The following is a 21,555-nucleotide window of genomic DNA, read 5'->3' on the forward strand; positions in this document are numbered from 1 at the left end:
TCATTAACTGCTGTAACTAGAGAAATATTTCTGCCAACATGAAAACTGGGAAGGATTGTTTGCATTTTGGAGTAGGAGACAAAGTAGTCTCAGATTGTTGTAATCTGAGCCCAAAGTGTGTTAAATAATAATACTTTAGATAATTTGATAGTTCCGATTATTTCTTTCAGATTTGCAATATGAGGAATGGGATGCTTGTGTATTACAGAAAGATTTTCAGCTCTGAGAGGCAATAAATACTGTGTAATAATGGGACCATCATCTGCCTGTGAGCTGCTCTGTGAACATAACAGTCCTTGTATTTTTTGACAGCTTTATTTAAAGCAAGTATCCCACAAACCTCATTGTTCAAGCGAGTATCCTAAAAACTTCACGGTTCAAGCATGTTTGTTGTTTTGGGGTTTTTGTTTTCTTTTCCCCTCCGACAGTTTTAGTCCATATTTGTAGAGATGAAGCGAAAATTCAGCAGGGTACTAGATCTACAAAGACATTTCATTTTGTCCAGTTGTTTCCCTTAATGTGTTCATTGGATTTTTGCTCAAAGCTGTGCTTTTGCTTGCTCCATCTCTGAGAACAATGAAGGTCAGGGGATACGCAATTCTTTACCCTCTGTACGTCAGGGTAAAGATTTGGCAGTCCTGTTCTGTAGTCCCAATGGTCCCTCTGCTTTGATCCCACTGTCAGACCGCGCCTGAGCAAAATGTCTGGGAATATTGTACAGCATGAATTACCTTCTAGATTTGTAGCTATCAGAGGACAAAGGAAGAGCGAGAGCAGGAAAAATGAAGTCTGCTTTGTTATTGTACGCCACTGAGAATGTTCTAAAGACATTGCACTTTGCTCCTTCGTTCTCTTACTTTGTATATCTGTATTTTTTTTCCCTTAATAGAGATGTCCAAAAGCTTGGGTCCTGCAGCCGCAAATCCTTCCTCTCTCAGTCCATGAAGAATGAATGGAAACTGGCAAAAATTGCATTTGTGGTCATCATTGTGTATGTCTTATCCTGGTCTCCATATGCTTGCGTCACTTTGATTGCCTGGGCAGGGTAAGTGAAAACATAATCCAAAGAGTACTTATACCAAAATATAAACATGATTACTGTTGTCTTTTGGAAGGGTTTTAAATGATTGGTAATTAGTGGTGACTCTGTGCCCTTCACGGAATTGTAGAATCATATAGGTTGGAAAAGACCTTCCAAGATCTTCAAGTCCATCCATCAACATGTCCCACCGAGTCCCATCACTGCACCGCGTCCCTCAGAGCCATAACTTAGTTCCCCAGGGGTTGGTACTGGGGCCCTGTCCTGTTCAATATCTTTGTCGATGATCTGGATGAAGGCACTGAGTGCACTCCCAGTAAGTTTGGAGATGACACTAAGCTGGGGGGAAGCGTCGATCTGCCTGGGGATAGGGAGGACCTACAGAGGGTTCTGGGCAAGCTGGATTGCTGGGCTGAGGCCAGCGGGATGAAGTTCAACAGGACCTAGGGGCGGGTCCTGTACTTTGGCCACAACGTCAGGCACCACTACAGGCTTGGGGCAGAGTGGCTGGCAGACCGTGTAGAAGAAACAGTCCCGGGGGGTGCTGGTCGACACTGATCTGAACAGGAACTAGCAGTGTTCTTGGTCAGCCTCAAATCGATAATTGATTCTATTTGCATGTCTGTCATTCTTTCCAAATAAATGAAACCAAGTACGCACTGTCAAAACCAAGCCTTTCATCCGAGCAAAGAGTGTGTTCGAACAAATTTAACTTCTTAGCAGCATTTCTTATCATGAGACCTCAAAACAAAAGCAGTTAAACAGAACAGGTTGCAGTGGTTTAATGTTAATGACATAGCTCTAGTGTAATGAGTTTTCCTTTTTTATAGCCGAGGAAACACTCTGACACCGTATTCCAAATCTGTGCCAGCCGTTATTGCTAAAGCCTCTGCAATCTACAACCCCATCATATACGCAATAATTCACCCAAGATACAGGTACAGTAAGCATATAGGTATGTGTACAACTCCACAGGAGACAAAGTGTTTTTAAAAATGAATGAACAAGAACCGCTATTCAGCATGTCACTAGATTTTCCTGCGCTTCCTTCAAAGCGTATGTTCTGCGAAAGGCAGCGATTAATCTCGGAATGAAGGAATCCGTGGTGATAAAGGCAGGAAGGCCACTAGGTGGCAGGGCGGGTCGTCTGTACGCTGCCTGAAACTGATCGCGGAGCTGTAGAGCAGAGAGTCTGTTGTTTTGAATGTCCGACAAATGAAGGTGTGTTTGTAAACCTTTTTACGAGGCTGACAGAAATAAGTCCAGGAGCGTTTGTTTGAAGTACCTACTATCGTAACTAAGAAATTTGCGTCCTCCGAGACAACAGAGTCTATCTTAGTTTTAGAAAGTTGTTTCATATTTGAGCTTAGAATAAGAGAATGACTAGTATTCAGTGTCCTGCAGAAGCGTAGTGAGAGGAAATGCATGGATGGCTGTCATATTCTAAGCCTGGTATTATTGTTCTGACCAAAAAGATATTGCATTCAGTGATTCCTCACTTTAATTTTACAAGTATGCGTTTTCAGAACAGATACCGTTCAGTGAAATGCTTCAGTTAGTCTTTTTCCTGCCAGCGTTGACTTTTATCCATGTATGGCTGTATTAAGAAAAAGACTCATGCCAGCACAGCATTTCAAAGACTCTCTCAAAATCCCCCCTTTTTTTTCCTCCTACTTCCTATCTTATATTTCAAGGCATATCAATAACAGAAGTGTTTACGCAGATACTGTGGAGTTTTATAGACTTGGGTGTCATTCAGTCAGAAAAAGGAGCGATGTTGCCTCCCTTGTGATGAATCAAGCGAGCAGCTTTAAAACAGAAAAGACTTTGCCAACAGCTTAGCTGGTAAAATGTTTGTCAGAATCAAGATTTTACAACATCTTGTCTTATGCCTCAGTGTAGAGCCGATACCTTATACATTTCCCATTGAAATATGTCCTATGCATCTGTTATTTTCCCTACGCCTATCTTCTTAACTCGTTCAGGTATATTCTGTATTAGCTTCATCTCCTGGTCTGATATGATGGATTAGGTGGCACTGTAGAGGTGTTGCACCAAACGCAGCACTCTGGCTAGCATCACCCTGCATGTCCTTGGAAGCAGTGAGAAACTCGGTCAGCTGGCACTGTGTAGGGAAAACTGTGGCTTCTCTGCTTCATGCAAGGTTGGGAGGGATGTAGCTGTATAACCTTTACTCTAGACATTGTTTACTGAATAAAGCAGGTTTTTGCTATTTGGAGCTTTGGTCATCCTTCTTCACTAGGCATGAGTAAAGCAGAATGGGGTGTTGACTTCTGACAGGAATTTATGGGAGCTACCGTGGCACAGGCAGAGAATGAAGTCTGATACCCTCACAGTAAAGAATTTCAAAGGATTTCCTCTTTGCCCCTTGTTCTGTCTCTAGGCCTTCTCGATGGATAATCTCCCTTGACCTGCTGCTGGCCAGGCTCGTTTTAATGTATCCTAGGTTAGCATTGGTCTTTTTGGCCATAAGATCACACCTGGCCACCAGGACCCCTACGCTCTTCTACTCTTCTACTTTTTCACTTCTCATCTGCTTTAGCACACAGACTTTTGTCCAAGGCAGCTTGAAATTTTTCTGAGTTAATCTTTCAAATAAGTTGGAAGCGATGGTGTTTTCCAAGCTAGTTTCAGCTCTTACTACCATGTGCGCAGCTCTTCCATGAGCGTTTTGATAGAAGGCCCTGAAACCAACTGCTGTTTTCCTTTTGGACTTTCAGTTGAGTCCTTTCCACTAACTGTACCGTGTTATTTCCATGTGTGATTAAGTGCCGTCATTGCATGATTTTCAAATCCATTCATCGGTGTATTGTTACATAGTTTGTCTTTCTCTTCACCCATTTTCCTTCAGGAAAACCATCCACAATGCTGTTCCCTGCCTGAGGTTCCTAATACGAGTATCAAAGAATGATCTCCTGAGGGGGTCCATAAATGAATCATCATTCAGGACCTCTCTCTCCAGCCACCAGTCTGTTTCAGGAAGGACCAAGAACACTTGTGTTTCATCAGTTTCCACTGGAGAAGCTGTAAGTTTTTTCTTGTTTCCACTAAGCAAAGCGAGTATAGTATCTCTCCAACTCCCAGAATAAACTGCCATTAAAATTAAAGTATGGAAAAGAGGATTGTTCTAGCTAAATTGTTTGGATATGTGAGGCAATTTCTCCCGAACTTTGGTGGGAATTCAAGCGTGACGAGTTTTGATCAGAACATACGTAGAAGCTGGCCTATCTGGGCAATTCAGATGCTTACTTGTAGCATGGATGTTTGAGCTCAGGGCTAATTAAAAAGAGCCATTGTCAGGCACCTCCAAGTCACCAACTAGTTGCCTTGTAATCAGGTGGCTCTGGGAGGAGGAGAGCAGAAAAATAATCTCCCAGCAAAAATTTCTCACCTATCCAACAGTGTCCTATTGTTTTGCAGGAAGTCCACTTTCTGTAGTAAACTTTTAGGTTTAGGTTTTTCTTCACCAGGAGGACTGAAAGCCTTCTGCACCTGGAACCAGCTGCAGTGTTCTGCAAACACTGTACCTTAAGTCTTGGTAAAGCTGGTGGACTGGCTGAGTATAGCTACCTACAGTGCGTGGGCATTTGGCAGGAAAAAGTCACGGGACAGAAAAACAGATAGGTAACATGGCATGCAAGTTACAGTTCAGGAGAAAAGGATCTCAGCGTGAGGCGTTTATCACTTTTCTGACCAAACAGAATTAAATGGGAAGCAGTCTCGTGAGAGGCTCATAACCTTCTACAAAGGTATAAATTCCCACGATGGGCTGAGCAGCAAGCTGCAGGCTCTTCTTCTGAGCCAAGCGGTAGCTTTCTGAGTGAGGAGGAAGAAGCTATTTATCTGCTGCACCCTGCAAACTGCTGCTGCTTTCAAGGGGCTGTCAGGCTGTCACTGAGAGTCAGACCAGGGTACCACATTTTAAAGAAATCGTAACAGTGTTGGATGATTTGCGGAAGACCGGCATTCTTGATTTGGAAATGAACCTAGGACCACCAGGAAACCAGCACGGATGGCATACTTCTCTTAACATGACAGTGTTCTGAGCATCTGTGGGTTTACACTTTCAGACCGCTGGTCACACATGTCCTGATCTGATTATTTTTTTTTGCTTTTGATCACTGCTTGGTTTGTGTGTGTTTGGTTGGGGCTAATGTTTAAAGAGATGGGATGGTGCAGATAAGAGTCTTCAGCTTTTGCTTAAAGATCTCAGACAAAACAGTTGCCGTTCGTTATGAGCAGGGCTGTTCTGTGCCGAGCTGGCAGTGCCAAAGGTAATCGTGCCTACGGTGACAACTCAGTGCAGCTATATGGTTTACAGCTGAAAGAGCAGCTGCTGAAATTCAAGCTAAGCTCAACAACCAACGCGTGACAACGGCAAGGAGTGAAATTTTGGAATGCTCCAGTAATGTACTGACAGGCAGGAATGACACTATCAGTACCATAAAATCTGCAGCTGTTCCCACCGCTGCTTTGCTGTGTGCTGCGCATATGTCTTTGCAGAGAGACAATATCTTTGAGGCAACGATATCTGTATGTATGAGCAAGATAACACAGTGGAATTACGTGCTAGCTTCCTACTTGTGTGGAGACCGGTCTGTCTATCCTTATCTAAAAGGTGGTGTGGAAGATAGTAGACGGATCTCGTTATAGTGACACCATCAAGAAGGCACCACTAAGTTAGGTATGACGGATGGCCCAACCCTATGAATGGAACAGCCTGACTGCAAAATCGTTGTTCTGCTCCACTGCAGTTGTGATTTTTGGAAAATTTATGCAGGGCCCACTCAGGGCCCCTAACAAACATGAATGATATTTTGGAGAAGAACCAGGCCTGTGGAACTGGAGAAATCCTTGGTGTTTGGGCATCCAGCTGGGACATACACAAGTGGCAGTTTAGACGTGCGTGCATCCGCGGTTCTGGACTAGCCGAGGGTCACGTGGAATGCCATAAAGCATGTTAAGCACATTGACTGTAATTGTTTAGATAATGTGAACCCCTCTGTAGATACCAGCTAAGCAATTATAATCACAGTACAAGCAATGAGATAAAAGAAGGACGAATAAGTTACTGTTGAAATGATGAAAGATGATTTAATCTGTTTTCAAAGTTTGTATGTTTGTTTGTTTGTTTGTTTACTTCAGGAAAGAAGTCCAGGGTAAGCGAGAAAATAAAAAATCAAATCTCTCCTCACGAGAGTTTGGAGTATGAGACCTGTGTTAGAGTGACTGTTGTTGTCTCTAAGCGTACAGCATAAGGCTTCTTCTTAAGTTTGAGAACTTAAAGTTTGAGAAAAGGTGTAAATTTCTGAAATCTGTCACTATTTTTTATTAGAATTGGAGCGACGTAGAGCTTGACCCGGTAGAGCCAGCTCATGCGAAACTGCAGCCTCGCCGAAGTCATTCCTTCTCAGCAAGCCTGAGACAGGAGAAGAGAGACCTGCTTCCAGAGACCTATAGCTGCAGTGAAGAAAACGAAGGAAAGGTAAGGAAAAAAAGTATTCTTTGGTAGGGAAATTTCCATTGTAGTAGCTAAGCTTGCTGCAACGTGTCATCTGAGAAATAATAATTTATTCTCCATGACCATTTGTTTCATCTGCAGCTATATTTACAGAGATTCCGATGCCCTCTCCATCCTTGCTATTATATTTATTTTAACTAAAGAGAATGCTAGTAATGTTTTATTTTTTTTCACCAATACGTTGCCTGCTTTTGGAAAGCCAAGGGCAGCTCGCAGCTCTGAAGCCGCATTAAAGAGGATTCCGTAGGGTTGTGTAAGAACCTGAATTTTTGTCTCCCTGCATGTTCATCTGCCCCAGCTCTGGCTTCTCCTATCCTGACCCTCACGATCACATCGTGAAAGCGTTTTTCATGAAAATATAAGGCCTCCAAAACAGAGTTTGACGTGATAGAAACCACTTTTTTTGTTTTTCTATAGCGTACATTGAAATGTTTTATTTTTGTTGAGGGGGAAGACGAGAAAGAAACTCCCATTTCTCCCTAAGGGTGGGAGAGTCTGGCAGATGCCACCCTTCCCTCACTGAAAGAGGAGATGGTGAGTACTCAGAGCATCTTCTGTGGATGCATTATACCACTTACCCAAACCTCTGAGGTCTGGGGCTATGCTGCGAGGAGCTCCCTCCCCATTCTCGGCGTAACTGCTAAGGATGGGCGCAGTAGGTCACCTGACAGCTTCTGGAACTGCTGTGCAACCAGTTTCAAGATGAATATTTGTAGGGAGGTACAACATCAAGCCTATGTCAGTGCTGTATTTTCAGCAAGAAAGAATTAGGGCATGCAGTACACTGCCAACAACCGGTCACGGTGCCACCTGCTTTTTCACGGAGCAGCTCAGGCGTAGAGATCGGTGCGGCAGAGACAGCATAGCTTAAAGCAGAACCTATTCCAGAAATTTCCAACCATTTGACGGCACGGTTCCTGCATGCATCTGCCCTGTCTTCCTTCCTCTGCCTCCTTGAGATCAAGTCCTGGGAAACCTCAGTCCTTTCCTGCGGTCGTTGTGAGTAGCATCGATTGAGAACAGCAACGTAGGAAGTGCAGCAGGGATGGTGCCGTTGCAAAAGCACAGGCACCTCATATCATTTTTCATTCTCAGGGAGGAGTGGCAGAGCTGTTACGTTAAGCCAAGTCCTGATCCTATGAAAGATAAGTGCTTCTACTCTGCACAACTGACATCTTTGTGAAAACTTGTGCTACGCAGGCAGCAGGAGCAACCTCATTCTGCCGACCCTCTTCACTTCCTCTTCCTTTCTCTGTTCTGGTTAAAAATTTCCCACAGGTGAGACAGGCTGAGGTAAAGCTTTCAGGTCTCACTCCTCGCAAGTCAAGGGATAGGATGAATTACCGCAGCCTCAGCACATCTTTTATTCTCTGGGGATAATAATTACTGAAGAGACCAAACGCAAGTCTCATGGACCATCTACACCATGGCTGCTAATTACTCGTTTTTGGCAATATTGACCTAAACTGACTTTAGGATGGAGTGTCCAGTTTTTTGTTCTTGCCGCAGGATAGCTTCTTGCTGTGAAAGGATTGTGCTAGGCCTCCGCTTCAGTTGTGGTGGCAAGCGACACAGACTCAGAAGTCCTGCATACCTCTCTTGCCCTGCATCAGCAGCCCAATTCTGTTGAAGGCATAGAGAAAATAGGGAAAACAAGAGGCGTGTTTTATGAAACGCATCTTAAACTTTTTCTTCAATAAGACCATCTCATCAGCACCTAAGGAATTCATGTAACTCTAAACTCTTCGTGGACTGAAGTCATTCTTTAATGCACGTTTGCAGCTGAGTTACCAAAAAAACAACAACAAAAGCACAAAGAAAGAAAAAACATCCCTCAAGCGTAAGTAAAACACTATTCGCTGTTCCAGGTCTGGGGCATAGAAAGCATAGAAACACGTGGGATCCTTTTCTGTCACAAAGTTACAAGCAGCCCCATGGCTAATTGCAATTAGAATGGTAGCAGACATCCTGTCAGCTGACACTGGGAAACCTAACACGGCTGTGAGGAGGCCTTTTTGCAAGCACCGAAATGCAGGCATCTGTTGTAAGTATAAGGTAGATTGGAACACTTGGTTTCAAAGGAGAGTTGTCAAGCGTGCTCTGTGCACCCAGCGTGCGTACCAAGGGAACTACGCAGCGTGAAATGAGGGCTGCCAGCTCTGACCTCCTGCAGGCGTGCCCTTCGGAAATGTCTGTGACAGAGGAAAGGTGGCTCACACCTGCTCGGAGAAGTCATCTCACAAGAGGGCTAAAGGGAATGTACACATGTTGTTTGGTGGTCTTTTAAACACCGCCATGAACAAGCGCCTCAGCTGTGGAGAAAGCTGCGTGTCTGCAGGCACCGCTATGACCACCACCAGCAGGGCAGCGCAGGGCAGCGAGGGATTGGCTGTCGCTCAGAGGAACAAGCACCAAGATCTGTTCTCTCTTCACTCCTTGCCACTCTGTAACCAGCAGGAGTTGCAACCAAGCCCACGCTGGTCATCCCAATGCTCAACTAGCAAAGTCCTGTCTAGAGGAAAACTAGTGAATGTGCTGTCATGCCCACTAAGCCACAAGCAGTTAAAAACAGCAGAGACTGGAGGGATTTTAAATTATTCTTTCATTCTTCCACAGTCTCAATTTGAAATAAAAGGAATTTCTTCTCTGTCAGGTTTACTGAAACCACTGTTTTTTAGCACATCGTTATTCTCTGCACTGGGGAAGGTACAGCAGGGAAAGAAATCATTATCAGCAGAGATTTGTGAAGGATTAGTGCCTGTAGAGTAGAGCATGGTACAGCAGTACGTGTCGGTATTTAAACTCACACCCAGCTTGACAGAGAAACACACACAGAAAAGGCTGATCCTTCTTTTCCTTGCAAAACCACAAAAATTGAGTGAAAACAGATGCATCTTCTCTGTTTGTTTTTTGTTGTGTTTTTTTTTTTCTCTGCGCAACGAGATTGCAGCGCAATATGTTATGCAGAATGGCTGGCAATAACGGCAGTGTGCTGGCTAAAGAGAGGTAAAGGGGGACCGGGGTTTTCTTTTCTTGTCGGTCTTTGCCAGTGTTTGATCACATTTTCTTTTGCTTCATTTAACATTTTGCTTTCCAAGCTGTAGATGGTAACGCATTGTGATTTTCCTCCTTTCTAGTCAGTGATTCAACCATTTAGAAAATAGGATGAGCGTCTGATGTAGTGAGTAGCGGCACTGAATATTCCAAGTACTGATTTGCAGTGACACTGATGCTTTTCCCTCTGCTCTAGGTTTCGCTGTCATCCAGCTGCCTGGAGAAGGTTCTGGGGCCGTCAGTCTTCCTCAGCTCCCCCGTAGCGCTCGTGACCAGCTCCCTCCGAGCAGCCTCTCTGCCTGTCGGTTTGAACAGCGGCAGCATCAGCCTAGAAGCAGGCTCAGACACCTCGCAGATGGAAACTCAAGAAAGTCATAATAATGGAGGCTTGGACTCTATCGTTAGCAATACAGTCCCTCGAATCATTATCATTCCTACCTCAGAGACAAACCTATTTCAAGAGGAACCTGAAGAGGAAGAGACTGAATTATTCCACTTCTGTGACAAAAAGAACAATCTGCTGGATTTGGAAGGGCTTAGCTCATCTACAGAGTTCCTCGAGGCTGTTGAGAAATTTCTATCATAAGTGCATCGAAGGGAAACTTTCTGGCAGTTGTTTTCTTGGCATCTTGTCTCCTTAGTTATACTTGTACATTAGGTCATCAGGCTTTTTGTATGTTTATATGGTAGCCACTAGGCAGCTTTCGTATTTGTCTTTGTCTAGATTAGTTCAGGCACAGAAAAAAAGCTTTCTTTCAGATCCAGCACTGGAGGATCTGGCAGCAGGATCAAGTGGGATTAGCGGAGTCGGCTGCCTGCTTCATGAGGCCCTGAACCTTGATCTGCAACCACAGATACCAGCAGGAGGAAAAACAACTGAACTGAAATAGCGGTAGCTGCTGAATTTTTGCGCTACCTGCATGTGGCAGCTCTCTTCTGGAGGCGACAGTAAGCACTACGAGACCTCAGCTTTCCACCAGCCCCAGAGGTAATATGGCTAGAAGATCAAACTATCTTTTATTCAAATTTCTTATATAAACATAATTACGTGGACTGATGACGTAGCTGGGAGGAGATCGCTCGCTTATAAACTTCAATGATAAAATTTTGGATTTTCCCTCAGAGGTAGCGTAATCACTATGTCAAAATGCAAGGTGCTAGATGCCAAAACATATAATTTCACCTGTGGCAGCACTTAGAGCACGTTGAGATTTTCATTGCGGATTAAAATGTGTATGAACCCTAACGAATCTGTGATTAAAAGAATGAATACCCACAGCTGGCTTGATAATTTATTCACGAGAATAAAGCCTTAGCCGCTATGTGTTGCTTGTTTCTTCAGCAGAGTTTCTTCTAAAACCTCACAGATGGATGTCTTCTGCAGGTCCCATTCCGAAAGCCTTCTTGTGGGTAAGACGTCACCCTGGAAGATAGCTTCAGAAAACTGTATCGTTTGTTACAGGACCTGCAGTTGCACTTTTAATGGTGGTTATTGTTTGTTTTGTGTTTTATGCATTTTGTGTAATTTTTATGTTACAGCTCAGACTGCAAGATACTCCTCACATATTATACCTAAATACATTCTTTCTTTAGTTATTCATTTTCCCTTATTAAAAGATGTTCTCCTCTCCCTCCCTTTTGGTTTCTGAACTTCAAATGTAGACAAATTGAGCTACACTGTTCTTTACAAAGCAGGATATCTTGGGAGAAAGCAGAAGTTCCTCGGGCACAGGTTTTCCTCCAGAACCAAGCATCAGGACAGAATCACCCGCAATCGGCTCACTGTTCTGAAGATAATTCCTACACTGAGGACCAGCTCAGCTAGCAGGTGGCACGGCACGGTGACTGGCGTGGGATTTGCCCACCTGCACTTTCTGAAGCCGGCCTGCTATCCAAGCGTGCGGTTTGAGCCAGAGTGTAACAGAATGTTCATTAAAGACTCCGTTCCTGAAAAACATGGGAGGCTTCATCCTCGGTCGAACGTAGAGTTCTGCCATCTCTGATTATTTTCTGCTGCTTTTGTCCTCTCTGGTTCATTATCATCTGTTTTTCCTATGTAACTACATAGCCAGTGACCTAACTTATTGTATTTAATATCTTCAGCAGTGACTCCCTTCTTAGTGAGCCAGATGCTAGAAGGCAAACATACTTGCTGGCCTTCCAAGTCTTACACCTGACTTTTGCTGTTGTCATTAACTCTAAATAACAGTAACCAAGGCATTTAGTGTTCCAAGATACAAAAACAGGCCTCTGAGAAGATTTTGCACTCTCGCGTTCATATAATTGTACTGGTAAGACTGTAAGGGGAACACTGCTGTGATTTCCAACAGGATGAATAATGTAAGCTCTAAAGCAACAGTGAACAAACTCCTCTGTAACCAGGGTTTTGCTTGGAGTGCAAGATGACATGCCAGCGATCTCTTGCACATGTGCTGATGCCAACCGTGTGTTTCAGAAAACGAACGGGTTTGAGATGTGTGCATTTCATTTCTGTACCTCTAATGTCATGTACAATTTTTACTATTGCTTCTGCAGCTAGTCAATATTACTGTGTTCTTTAACTGCTGTAGACCAGAATGTCACATGAGACAGCAGTAGAGTGATAAAACTGAAAATTATATGCAATATCAGACATATTTCTTTCAGAGACGTCGCAGAATAAATCAATCTTCAAATAGCGAAAGCAACACCAAAGAATCTCACATGCTTCTCTGTTGCCACGTTAGACTAGATGGCACATAATAATGTTCAGTATTAACTGCTGCTTCTCGTTTCACAAAGGCGTGTGTTGGTTCACTGAAATGGAATAAAAAATTATTAGAAGTTGTATTAATCGTTTCTTTTTCTTATTTAATTATTAATGTCAGGAACAAGGAGGAGGAACAAACACGTTAGCTCATAGCTTTAGAAGCCCATTCCATGTTCCAGTGAGTAATAAGGTGCATCTTTAACTTCATTTAAACAAGCATCTCTTTTCAAGTCACTTACACTACTCACAACCAAGAACTTGTCTAATTACATCCTTAGCTTCGCAGTTTGGGCATCTAAAATCAGAGCTCCCTGACTTGGGGAAATCTGAATTTGCTCAGTAGCTTTGGAAACGAGATGGCTTCAAATGCGGTGTCAGATATCTGGCAAATAAATTTTGGGGGGAAAAATTGACCATAATCAATACATTAGTACTCTGAGAGCAGCCTCTGATCTTTGCAGCAAATCTCGATGACACTAAGCCAGCCATTGCTCGCTTCTGCTAATTCTTTGTGTAACAGTTATAGCATGTGCTCCAGTTTTCGTTTTTCACAAGTAACAGATAGTTCTGACTACGAACAGAAGCATTTTCTTTTACTATAAATCAGTGAACGATGATTTTTTTTGTAGTGAAATAAACAGTTTGAGTAAAGAAAAAAATTACTTTTTTGAAACATAATGAGTCTTGCTGCCTCGAGTTGGCACGAACAGGATCTGAATTACTTGAATCGAGAAAGCTCATTCATTTCCCAAATATCCATCCTTTCAGAAGGCACTGCTGACCAAGCAAGCCCTTCCACTCTGCTGTCTGAAAAAGCCAATGCTCTAAGGTGACGTGTGCCACACAAAACCGGAAAACATGTGGGGTGCCATACCCTCAATGTTAGTCATATTTTTTTTTTTTCATTTATACTTCTACCTAGTCTGTAAGCTTTTGGTATTTTTGTCCTTGAATAAATACACCAAAAAGCCGGTGGCGATCTGGAAAGCTGGGTGCACTTCACGCAGCATTTGGAGCGTGGGCTTCTTTCATACTTGAGAACAGACAAAAACAGTGCCTCAATTTAGCAAGTGCCATGCGAGGGGAGGTTGAACAAGACGGAAGCATCTGAGATGCAGCTGCTACATCCCGCGTCATCTCAGCACAAGTTTGCAATTATTTCTTGCTTTGCACCTCAATCACAGGCCCGATCCACACAATAATGTTCTGGCTGCACACCTGGAACGTACACGTGTTTAAGTGACACTAACTGACCATCATTTCCAAGAGCTGAGAGAGCAGAAGTAGCCGAGGGGCTAGGGAGAACAGTCGCATCATTTTACCTGCTGATTTTCAGCCTGAAACTACACGACTTAGTTGGTGATCGGTATCAATGGGTCACATTGCTTAGCAGCTTAGAATAGGATAGAAAAGGACAGTCACAATACCATGCACTTCCACCTACCCCACGTGTTGTTTTACAGACACTTTGTGGCCTGCTGGCAGCACGCAACACCTGCAAACCAACTGAAACAGCCGCTTTTCCTGCCCGATCCATAAGTGGCATAGAGTCCCTTTATTCTCTGCAACAGCACCGCCGCAGCCAGGGGCAAGAGGGGGTGGCTGCAGCAGCCATGTCAGTTCTCAGTTCCTCTTCATTTGAATGACGTCCACCTAAAAATTGAGGCTGCAGTGCTCAAAATGCAAGGCTCACGGAAGAACGCTGAGCTGTGTGCATACGAGTAGGAAATGTTTGCAAAGGTGTTGTCACTTCTATAATGATAACAGGAGACGATAAATCGTATCGGCAAATCCACGCATCGTTTTCTGTTTAATACAGATGTGTGCCTGTGTCTGTGACAAATTGTCTCCATTTTATCAGGGCTATTCTCCTGGTGTTTCTCTAAATATCATCATCAAAAATGTCATCCTTGATAGTCTGGGTTTATTCCGGCTAAGTAAGTTTTAAAAGAAGAAACTGAAATGGTTTTCTGCCAGTGATTCCGAGTCCTACCTATAACACAGAGGCTGACATGCAGTTTTCAAAGACAAAATTCTATTGTGGAGGTTTTATTGGATAAACAAACGCACGTATGAAAAACAATGAAATTAAAATTTCCACAGAGATGCTGACAAGCTGAGATGATGAGGACAGTTTATGGGTATTAAGAACGGGTTATTGGAAACACTGAGAATATCACGAGTTGAAAGGGACCCCACAAGGATCATCGAGTCCACCTCCCGGCTCTGCACAGGAGCGCCCCGTATCCTTCATCCTTAACCCCGCACCCTTCATCCCAACTCTGCCACCACATCCCTCACGGCAAAGTGACAAAGCATAAACATCTAGGCTTGCAGATGTATGGAGACATCATTGTTTGGATGAGCTAAAACTCAAAGGTTCTGCAGATGCTGTCAGTATCCCAGGCTGGCCCTAACGAGGCCCACCTGTGCTAATGAAGCAATGACTCCCAGGTGCCGCCGGGCCGGGCTGCCAGGGCACAGCTGCGCCTTGTTTGGAGCTGTGGGCAGGGCCTGCCTGAAAGCCTCTTAAACCCCTCTGGAGGCAACTGGGAGCCATAGGGGGTGCTTTTGTGGCTCTCTGTGTGCTGCAAGAGGCTGCTGTGCCCCCCCCCTGCCCTTTTTTTTGGGGGGGGGGGGGGAGGAAGGAGGGTCCTGCCTTGAAACTACAGCTGGGTTCTCCTTTCTTTCTGGGAGTCATTGTGGTACTCTTGTCTGGTTTCTACTTCTTCTTGGTTTGGGGGGTTGGCACAGGATTGCTGCTTCATTTCTTGAGGCAAAGCACCAGCCTGAGGTTTGTGGGCACTGCAGTTCCTGCTACTCGCCTCGATGGAGAGGCGATCAGGATGAGGCTGTGCCCTCCAGCCCAGTCCTGGTCCTGCTGTAGGTAAGAAGGGTTGCAAGATGCTGTTCTTGTGGGTTCTTGTTCAGGTTGATTGTGTGGTTTTAATCTCGAGATTTTTACTTCAAGCTTCTGTTTTGTTTTTCTTCCTTGTTGCAGGGTGAGAATGCAGTCAGGGCTCTTGCAGCAAGGATCGATGGAAGCTCGTGAGCAGCTCCGACACCAGAGAAACTACGCAGACTGTGAGTGTCGGGGGTCAGGGGCACGCGCTCTCACCTCCAGCGGGAGGGCTGGCGCCAGAGGATGACATACACTGGGATTTTTCGAGCCTCCGGCGAAGGCTGCCGGGATCCCACCTCGCTCGTCCGGGGCCGACGAGGGACAACTGTCGGGTTCCCCCTGCTGCTCAGCTTTAGCATGGCGCTGCTGTTCAGCTCCCACTGCGGTTTTTTTTTTTTTTTGGGGGGGGGGGGTGGATCAGCACAGGGCTGCTGCTCAGCTCCCTGAGGCCAAACACAGCTTTAGGGTGCTCGGAGTCACCCCAAGGGTGCGATGCGGGTGCCCCAGCCCCGTCTGCTGGCAGCAGCTTCATCCTGAATCATTCCTCCTTCACTTTCTTTTCTTTTTTTCCCACCGTATTCTTCACAGGAAGAAGACATCCATCCTGCTGCAAGCCTAGATGCCCGAGGGGACATCCTTGCCTGGATGCTCCCTGCTTGGCCCTAACGAGGCCCATCAGTGCTAATGAAGAAATGACCTCCAGGTGCTGTGAGGCTGGGATGGTCTGGGCGGGGCAGGACCCGGCCAAAGCTTTTTAGCCTCTGCCGGTTTCTCCCGGAGCTCCCTGTCGCTAGCAAGAAGCTGCCAGGCAGTTACCCTGCTTTTCCAAGGCTTGCACAGGGACGGTGCTGCCAGGACCTGACCTTGCGCGTGTGTGTGTTTTTGTGGTTGTTTGTGTGTGTGTGTGTGTTTTTTTTTTTTTTTTTTTTTTTTTTTTTTTAGCCAGCATGAGTTTGTCATAATATTATGGTTCTGCTTTTCCTTTTTTTCTTTTTTTTCTTCCCTCCAGCTAGTGCACGTGGCTGCTTATGTGCTCACATCCTGCCTGCTTTGGAGGTAATGCAGGGCCACTGGTGGGCTCCTTTTGCTTTTATTGAAGTCTCCACGGTGCTTCTGCTCTGCTCCCACTTTCCTCCTTGGGAGGAAGGCTGTGGGGGGGTTAGTGGGTGTTTTCAGGCTACTTCCTACTCTGAGCGACGAAGGTGACTGGGAAGGGGCAGCGCTGCTTGGTCCAGCTCTCAGTCTGCTGGGAATGAGAAGCCGTACAAGGGCTGCTTACAAACGAGTTCGTTTGTTTTTTCTCCTGTTATCTTCTCCTCCTGCCGGGGGCGGGCTGCAGCAAGACCTCCAGAAGCAAGGATCAGCCCCGGAGAGGGCGCGAGACGGTGGCCGATTCTCGCTGTGAGTAGTCTCCTTCACAAAGAGAAGGCAGGCGCCCAGGAACTGGAGCCACCCGGCCTCAGGGCTGCCGGCGCCGCCCTCCTTCGGGATGCCGTTCGCGGCGGTTGTCTTTCCGCAGGTTTGGGGCCAGCGGGAGGATGCCGGTGGCGTTAAAGCGCAGATGGACCCGGAGAGCGAGGCGAGCGCGGAGCGCCCTCGGGATGGAGTCGTAAGCCGGGCGTCGGAAGACAGACTCGGCTCTTGCGGTCGGGGGTGCGCAGGTGGGCTGTGCGGCGTTGCGCTTCCTTCGCAGCCCCGATAGCGCGCTCCTCGTGGAGGCACGGGGTTGACGAATCGGGAAGCACGGCGAGCACAGCGTGCGTAGCGCGACTGCCCTTACGGTGGGAGTTCAGGGCCCGGGTGCCAGACTGCTGCGTCTTCTCCGGTGGCCTCTCGGGGGCCCTGCATCCCTGAGCCGTCTCTGTGATTTGCAGGTTGCGGTGCAGTTGACGACGTTGAGGAAGGCCACCAGCCCTGCCCTCGCGGAACTCGTTGAAGAGCCGCGAGGCACGTTAGCGAGCAGGGAGCGACCGGCGGCCGCCCTGAAGGAGAGGTAGCTGCGAGACTATTGTGACCTTTCCTGGGTTCCCGTCGAGCCCTGCGAACTTGTTTTTGTTTTGTTACAGTCGTGGCTGAAACCGCCGTTCCCGCGCTCGGTGCGCGTCCTGACTCGCAAGCAACTGGTGAGTCAGTCGTTTGTTTTGTAGCGGGTTAGCTTGGTGCTCCTTAAACGCACGAAGGGGCTGTTGGAGGCTGATACCGGCGAGTAATACATCCCCCACAGGAAAGCGAGCTACCTTTTGCTCGGCTAGCTAGGCAGCTTGCTCTTCGTGGGACGGGTTTGTTAGTACAGTTATTTCTAGACTGAGATGTCACGAACTCGTCTCGGTTAGGTTTTTTGGGGTGGAGAATATCTTAGAGCAGCTCGCTGGAGTTGCGGCGTCTCTTACCGATTGGTGTTTGTTTTCTTTCAGCCCAAGTACGGTAACGGGCGTCCCGCTCCATCAGCGTCGCAGCGCCTCCGGTTGGACCAGGCTGTCAAGTAAGCGTTACGCTTTTGGTCTATTTTTTCAGTGTTTTTCTTAAGTGAAGCAATGTTAAATGAAAGCTGTTTGTTTTGATGCGGTGGAGGAAGGAGCGCCTTGTTTTAGTAAGGCGTTGTAAGTTAGCAGCATAGCGAAAGATGGATTGTATTGGTGCATCAGCATTGCGGTAGTCATCTCGTTCACTGTAGGTGGAGAGATTGTATCGGTATCTTGGTTTTGGCTTGTGGGGGCTTTTTTTTTTTTTTTTTTTGTCTGTCTCGTTTGCTGGAGAGATTGTATTTTGCAGTCATCTTAGTTTTGGTTTTGGTTTTTTTTCTGTCTTTGCTGTTGAGCTTGTGGTCATCTTGTTTTTTTTGGGGGGGCTGTGCTTTGCGGTAGTTGTGTCTTGGCATCTTGGTTGGTTTTTTTTTGGCTGTCTTGTTTGCTGGAGAGATTGTATTTTGTGGGTTTTTTTGGGGCTGTGATAGTTGTGTCTTAGTGTTTTTTGGGTTTTTTTGGCTGTCTTGTTTTCTGTTGAGGTATTGTGGTGATCTTAGTTTTGGTGTTTTTGGGCTGTGCTTTGTGGTAGTTGTCTTGGTTTTTTTTGTCTTGTGATTTTTAGTTTTGGTGTTGTCTTGCATCTTGGTTTTTTTTTTTTGCTGTCCTGGTTTCTGGTTCTGTTTTTTTTTGTCTTGTGATCATCTTAGTTTTGGTGTTTTTGGTAGTTGTCTTGTTTTCTGTTAAGATTGTATTTTGTAGTTATCTTGGTTTCTGGTTCTGTTTTTTTTGTCTTGTGATCGTCTTAGTGTTTTTGGTAGTTATCTTGGTTTCTTTCTTTTGTAGTCTCGTTTGCCCTGTGGTCATTCTAGTTTTGGCTGTGCTTTGTGGTGGGGTAACTGACTGTTTGGGGGGGTGGTTTTCGATTTTTTTTGTTTGCTAGACCGCGAAATTTGCACTATCTCTAAAGAGATATATTTTTTTTTTTTTGGAGGGGGGGTGGGTTTCGTCATGTGGCGGCCCGCCCCCCCCCCCCCCCCCGCCCCCCCCCCTCCCTCCCCCCCCCCCCCCGGGGCCGCCCTCCCTCCTCCCTCCCTGCCCCCCGGGGCCGCCCTCCCTCCTCCCCCCTTCTTCCCCCTGCTCCCTGCCCCTCGGGGCCTCCCTCCCGCCTCCCCCCCTCCCTCACCCCCCTGGCCTCTGGGGGCCCCCCCTGATGGGAGCGGGGATACCTGAGTGCTGGTGGTGGCTCCTGGATGGTGGTGGCTGCTTCTGGGAGGAACTGAAAGTAGTGCTTTAAAGTTAGTTTAAGTTTGCTGCTCTATGGCTTTATGTATTTGAAACCCAATGCTCAAAGCCCTGATAAGTCCGACTAATGCATTAAAACAAAATAAAAATGCTTGCAAAACACATGGCTTTCTTAGAAGGGTTCTGTGAAAATTAAAAAATTTCACAGAAAATTAAAAATTAAAAATTGAAAATTCATCTGCAGGTGTCTTTGAGCAAGCACAAGAACACCTCTGAAAGCAGAGTAAGTGCAGTTCCTCTGCTGTAATCATTCTATGTAAGGTAGTTTTTCCATGGGATTACCGGTAAACTTCCCACTATTTCTGAATGTAAGACTATTGGTTAGCTTAGAATTACAGTTGAAGAAAAATGGATTTACTAGAAAACTAACTAAAATTATCTCTAACTAAAAGTATCTTACCTGACTGTAAGATGTGTCTTACTGTGGGCTGGTAAAGAGAAGGAAATGGCCTTTCTCTCTGCAAGTAAACTTCTTTTTAAATTCGTGCCTGCGGGCGATAAAAAAAAAAAAGGCAAGTAGCTGAGTTAATGCTCCGGTTCTTTTCTTTACTGCGTTCTTTACTGCGTCCCCCAGGAGACTATTTGCTGTTCTCTTATTGTTTCTGCTCGAGGGGAGCCAGTCCTATGCCTCTAGGGCAGGAAATACCCCAGACCCAGCCTGCGGTTTGGAAGCGGCTCGCTGCTGCTGCTCTGCCAGTTCTAGGTAAGCGCTCTTTGCTTTGCTGGCGGTTTGAGCGGCGGCCTCTTCTGCAATCATATTTAAATGCGGCTTTTGCCCAAGAGCTGCTGCTTCAGCCACCCTATGCTCGCTTTACTGTAGCAATGGCGTACAAAAAGCAATGCTCCCTTTTCCATTCTGACTGCATAAGACCACTACTCTGGTTCAGTCACCTTGGACACTTCGTGCTACTGTGTTCTAATTTTGCCAGTGCCCCTCAGTCTCTCGAAATAGCCTGCAGCACATAAAGCCATAACAGTTGGACTAGCAGAGCGTGAAGCTGCCATTTAAAAGGAACTTGATGCCAAGCTGGGGGAACCTCAAGAAGCTTGGTAAAGGAAAAAGCAGAGCCCAGTACAGCAGGTGTTATTTTCTCACCTCCCCCTGTGCTGTCTGGTTGTGGGACAGGGAGAAAGCTATGGGGTTACCTGGGGAGACTGGAATTTCAGCAGACTGAAGCCCTGAGCAACTTCATCAGCTGCTGAAGAGGTATCTGATGTCAAGGCTGACGGATCAGATAACTTCAGGATTCCTTTTCTGGGAAAAGGAAGTGCTATGACTGTCATCTCAGGGGCTTCTTTCACTGTGTTACGTGAAAGAGGGCTGGTGTTGCTCAGCACTTAAGTAGATAATTGCATGAGTAGAGGTTTTCTCCCTGTTATATCCCCTTAAAAACAAAGGTAGGTGATAAATTTGTGCTACAGCAGACAGTTCCTGTCTACTCCTTTAATTACTTTCTGATTTCCTAAAGCTACAACAGCAGATAGAGCCTTCCTTCTATGCCTAGTGCTGCAGGTCTTTCTTTCTCAACTGTAATTGTAATTGCTACTTACACAGCCTACTACAGAAAACAGTTGTATTGTGAAGTACTTGAACCTGTTGGGTTTCTGATTGGTCTTCCCCCTAAAACCACAGTTACTCTAGTTGTGTAGCTGTCACAGCTTGCTATCTTTCCACAGAACTCAACTCCTGAAGCACAAGCCCTTGGGAAGCATGGACTAGAAACAGTGATGGCATGAAACTGCGCTGCTCAGCAGATGGAGTGAATGCAAGAAGAAGTTATTTCAGTCACAACAATTTTCAATGATTGTTGTCTTTTTTTTTTTTTTTGTGAATGACAAAAACTACTGTATGCATTAAACTATTTCTTTGTGTCTTGGGCTGGAGAATGCAGATGCCAGAGTGTTAAAGGGGATAGCTGTGACTGTCCCTGTTAAATGGGGGGGAAAAGGGGGGAGATGACCTCTGTGGGTCCCCTTTCAATTGTAACAATTCCATAGTTCTGTGACAAGTCACGCAATGTTTAAGAAAACAGGGATGCATGCTTACTGTTTAGCGTAACAGCAATAATGATGATGTAAGTTGAATGAATTTATTTTTAACATATGGGGAATACTTTTAGGAGTAAGAATGTTATATTCTACTGTTGAACTCTAGCTGCTGTGATGTTTGCTGTGTAAAATCCAGGTTACAAAAGGAAATAAATACTGCATTTCTATTGAGAAAATTTCTTGCATTTAATGGACTTGTCCAAAAATGCAGACTATTAAGTTTTCTCCTGTTTCCATGATCATTAAAAGTTCTAATATTACGCTTATGCCATATTAAACTTCATAGAACTGTGGTAGTGTGTCTGACAGAGCTGTTTTTTTGGGGCCAGTTGTTCTACTTTTTTCTATTTCCCAGTAAGGCTGAAGAACTCAACTTGGATTAAACTAGGCTAATAGGATACACTAGGCTTGCAGAGTATTGTATTAAGAGTGCAAGGAGTGTTTTAATTTCTG

General features: G+C 45.5%; 1 protein-coding gene and 2 long non-coding RNA genes across 11 annotated transcripts in view; 2 read left to right on the forward strand and 1 right to left on the reverse strand.

Annotated features, from left to right (window-relative positions):
* LOC122193121 (melanopsin-like) overlaps nucleotides 1–12,431 on the forward strand; it is a 27,897-nt gene extending 15,466 nt beyond the window's left edge. For 2 of the 3 annotated variants that reach the window (XM_042893846.1, XM_042893845.1), the window contains exons 8-12: nucleotides 890–1,045; nucleotides 1,870–1,977; nucleotides 3,912–4,086; nucleotides 6,396–6,545; nucleotides 9,832–12,431. In XM_042893846.1, coding sequence (XP_042749780.1) covers nucleotides 890–1,045; nucleotides 1,870–1,977; nucleotides 3,912–4,086; nucleotides 6,396–6,545; nucleotides 9,832–10,221 — 979 coding nt within the window. In that variant the 3' untranslated portion in view covers nucleotides 10,222–12,431. Of the gene's footprint in view, nucleotides 1–889; nucleotides 1,046–1,869; nucleotides 1,978–3,911; nucleotides 4,087–6,395; nucleotides 6,546–7,028; nucleotides 7,116–9,831 lie in introns of all 3 variants that reach the window. The other variant, XR_006182811.1, reaches the window with a different exon arrangement.
* On the reverse strand, nucleotides 8,385–19,945 carry LOC122193123. Its single transcript, XR_006182819.1, has 4 exons — nucleotides 19,454–19,945; nucleotides 18,978–19,027; nucleotides 13,829–14,037; nucleotides 8,385–12,431 (listed from the first exon to the last, which is right to left on the reverse strand). It is a non-coding gene; the product is annotated as an uncharacterized LOC122193123 (long non-coding RNA).
* LOC122193122 lies at nucleotides 15,938–21,334 on the forward strand. 7 transcript variants are annotated; one of them, XR_006182814.1, is made up of 8 exons: nucleotides 15,941–15,989; nucleotides 16,296–16,342; nucleotides 16,806–16,947; nucleotides 17,161–17,279; nucleotides 17,353–17,409; nucleotides 17,701–17,768; nucleotides 19,628–19,756; nucleotides 20,731–21,334. It is a non-coding gene; the product is annotated as an uncharacterized LOC122193122 (long non-coding RNA). The 7 variants fall into 7 exon arrangements; XR_006182812.1 differs by lacking the exon at nucleotides 20,731–21,334 and adding an exon at nucleotides 19,983–20,411; XR_006182815.1 differs by lacking the exon at nucleotides 20,731–21,334 and adding an exon at nucleotides 19,983–20,411 and having other exon boundaries at nucleotides 16,806–16,895.
* The last annotated feature ends 221 nt before the right edge of the window (nucleotides 21,335–21,555 follow it).

This window comes from Lagopus leucura, unplaced genomic scaffold (assembly GCF_019238085.1).
Source record: "Lagopus leucura isolate 7727_CA_CO unplaced genomic scaffold, USGS_WTPT01 63738-0_obj-0_obj, whole genome shotgun sequence".
Classification (NCBI taxonomy): Eukaryota; Metazoa; Chordata; class Aves; order Galliformes; family Phasianidae; genus Lagopus; species Lagopus leucura.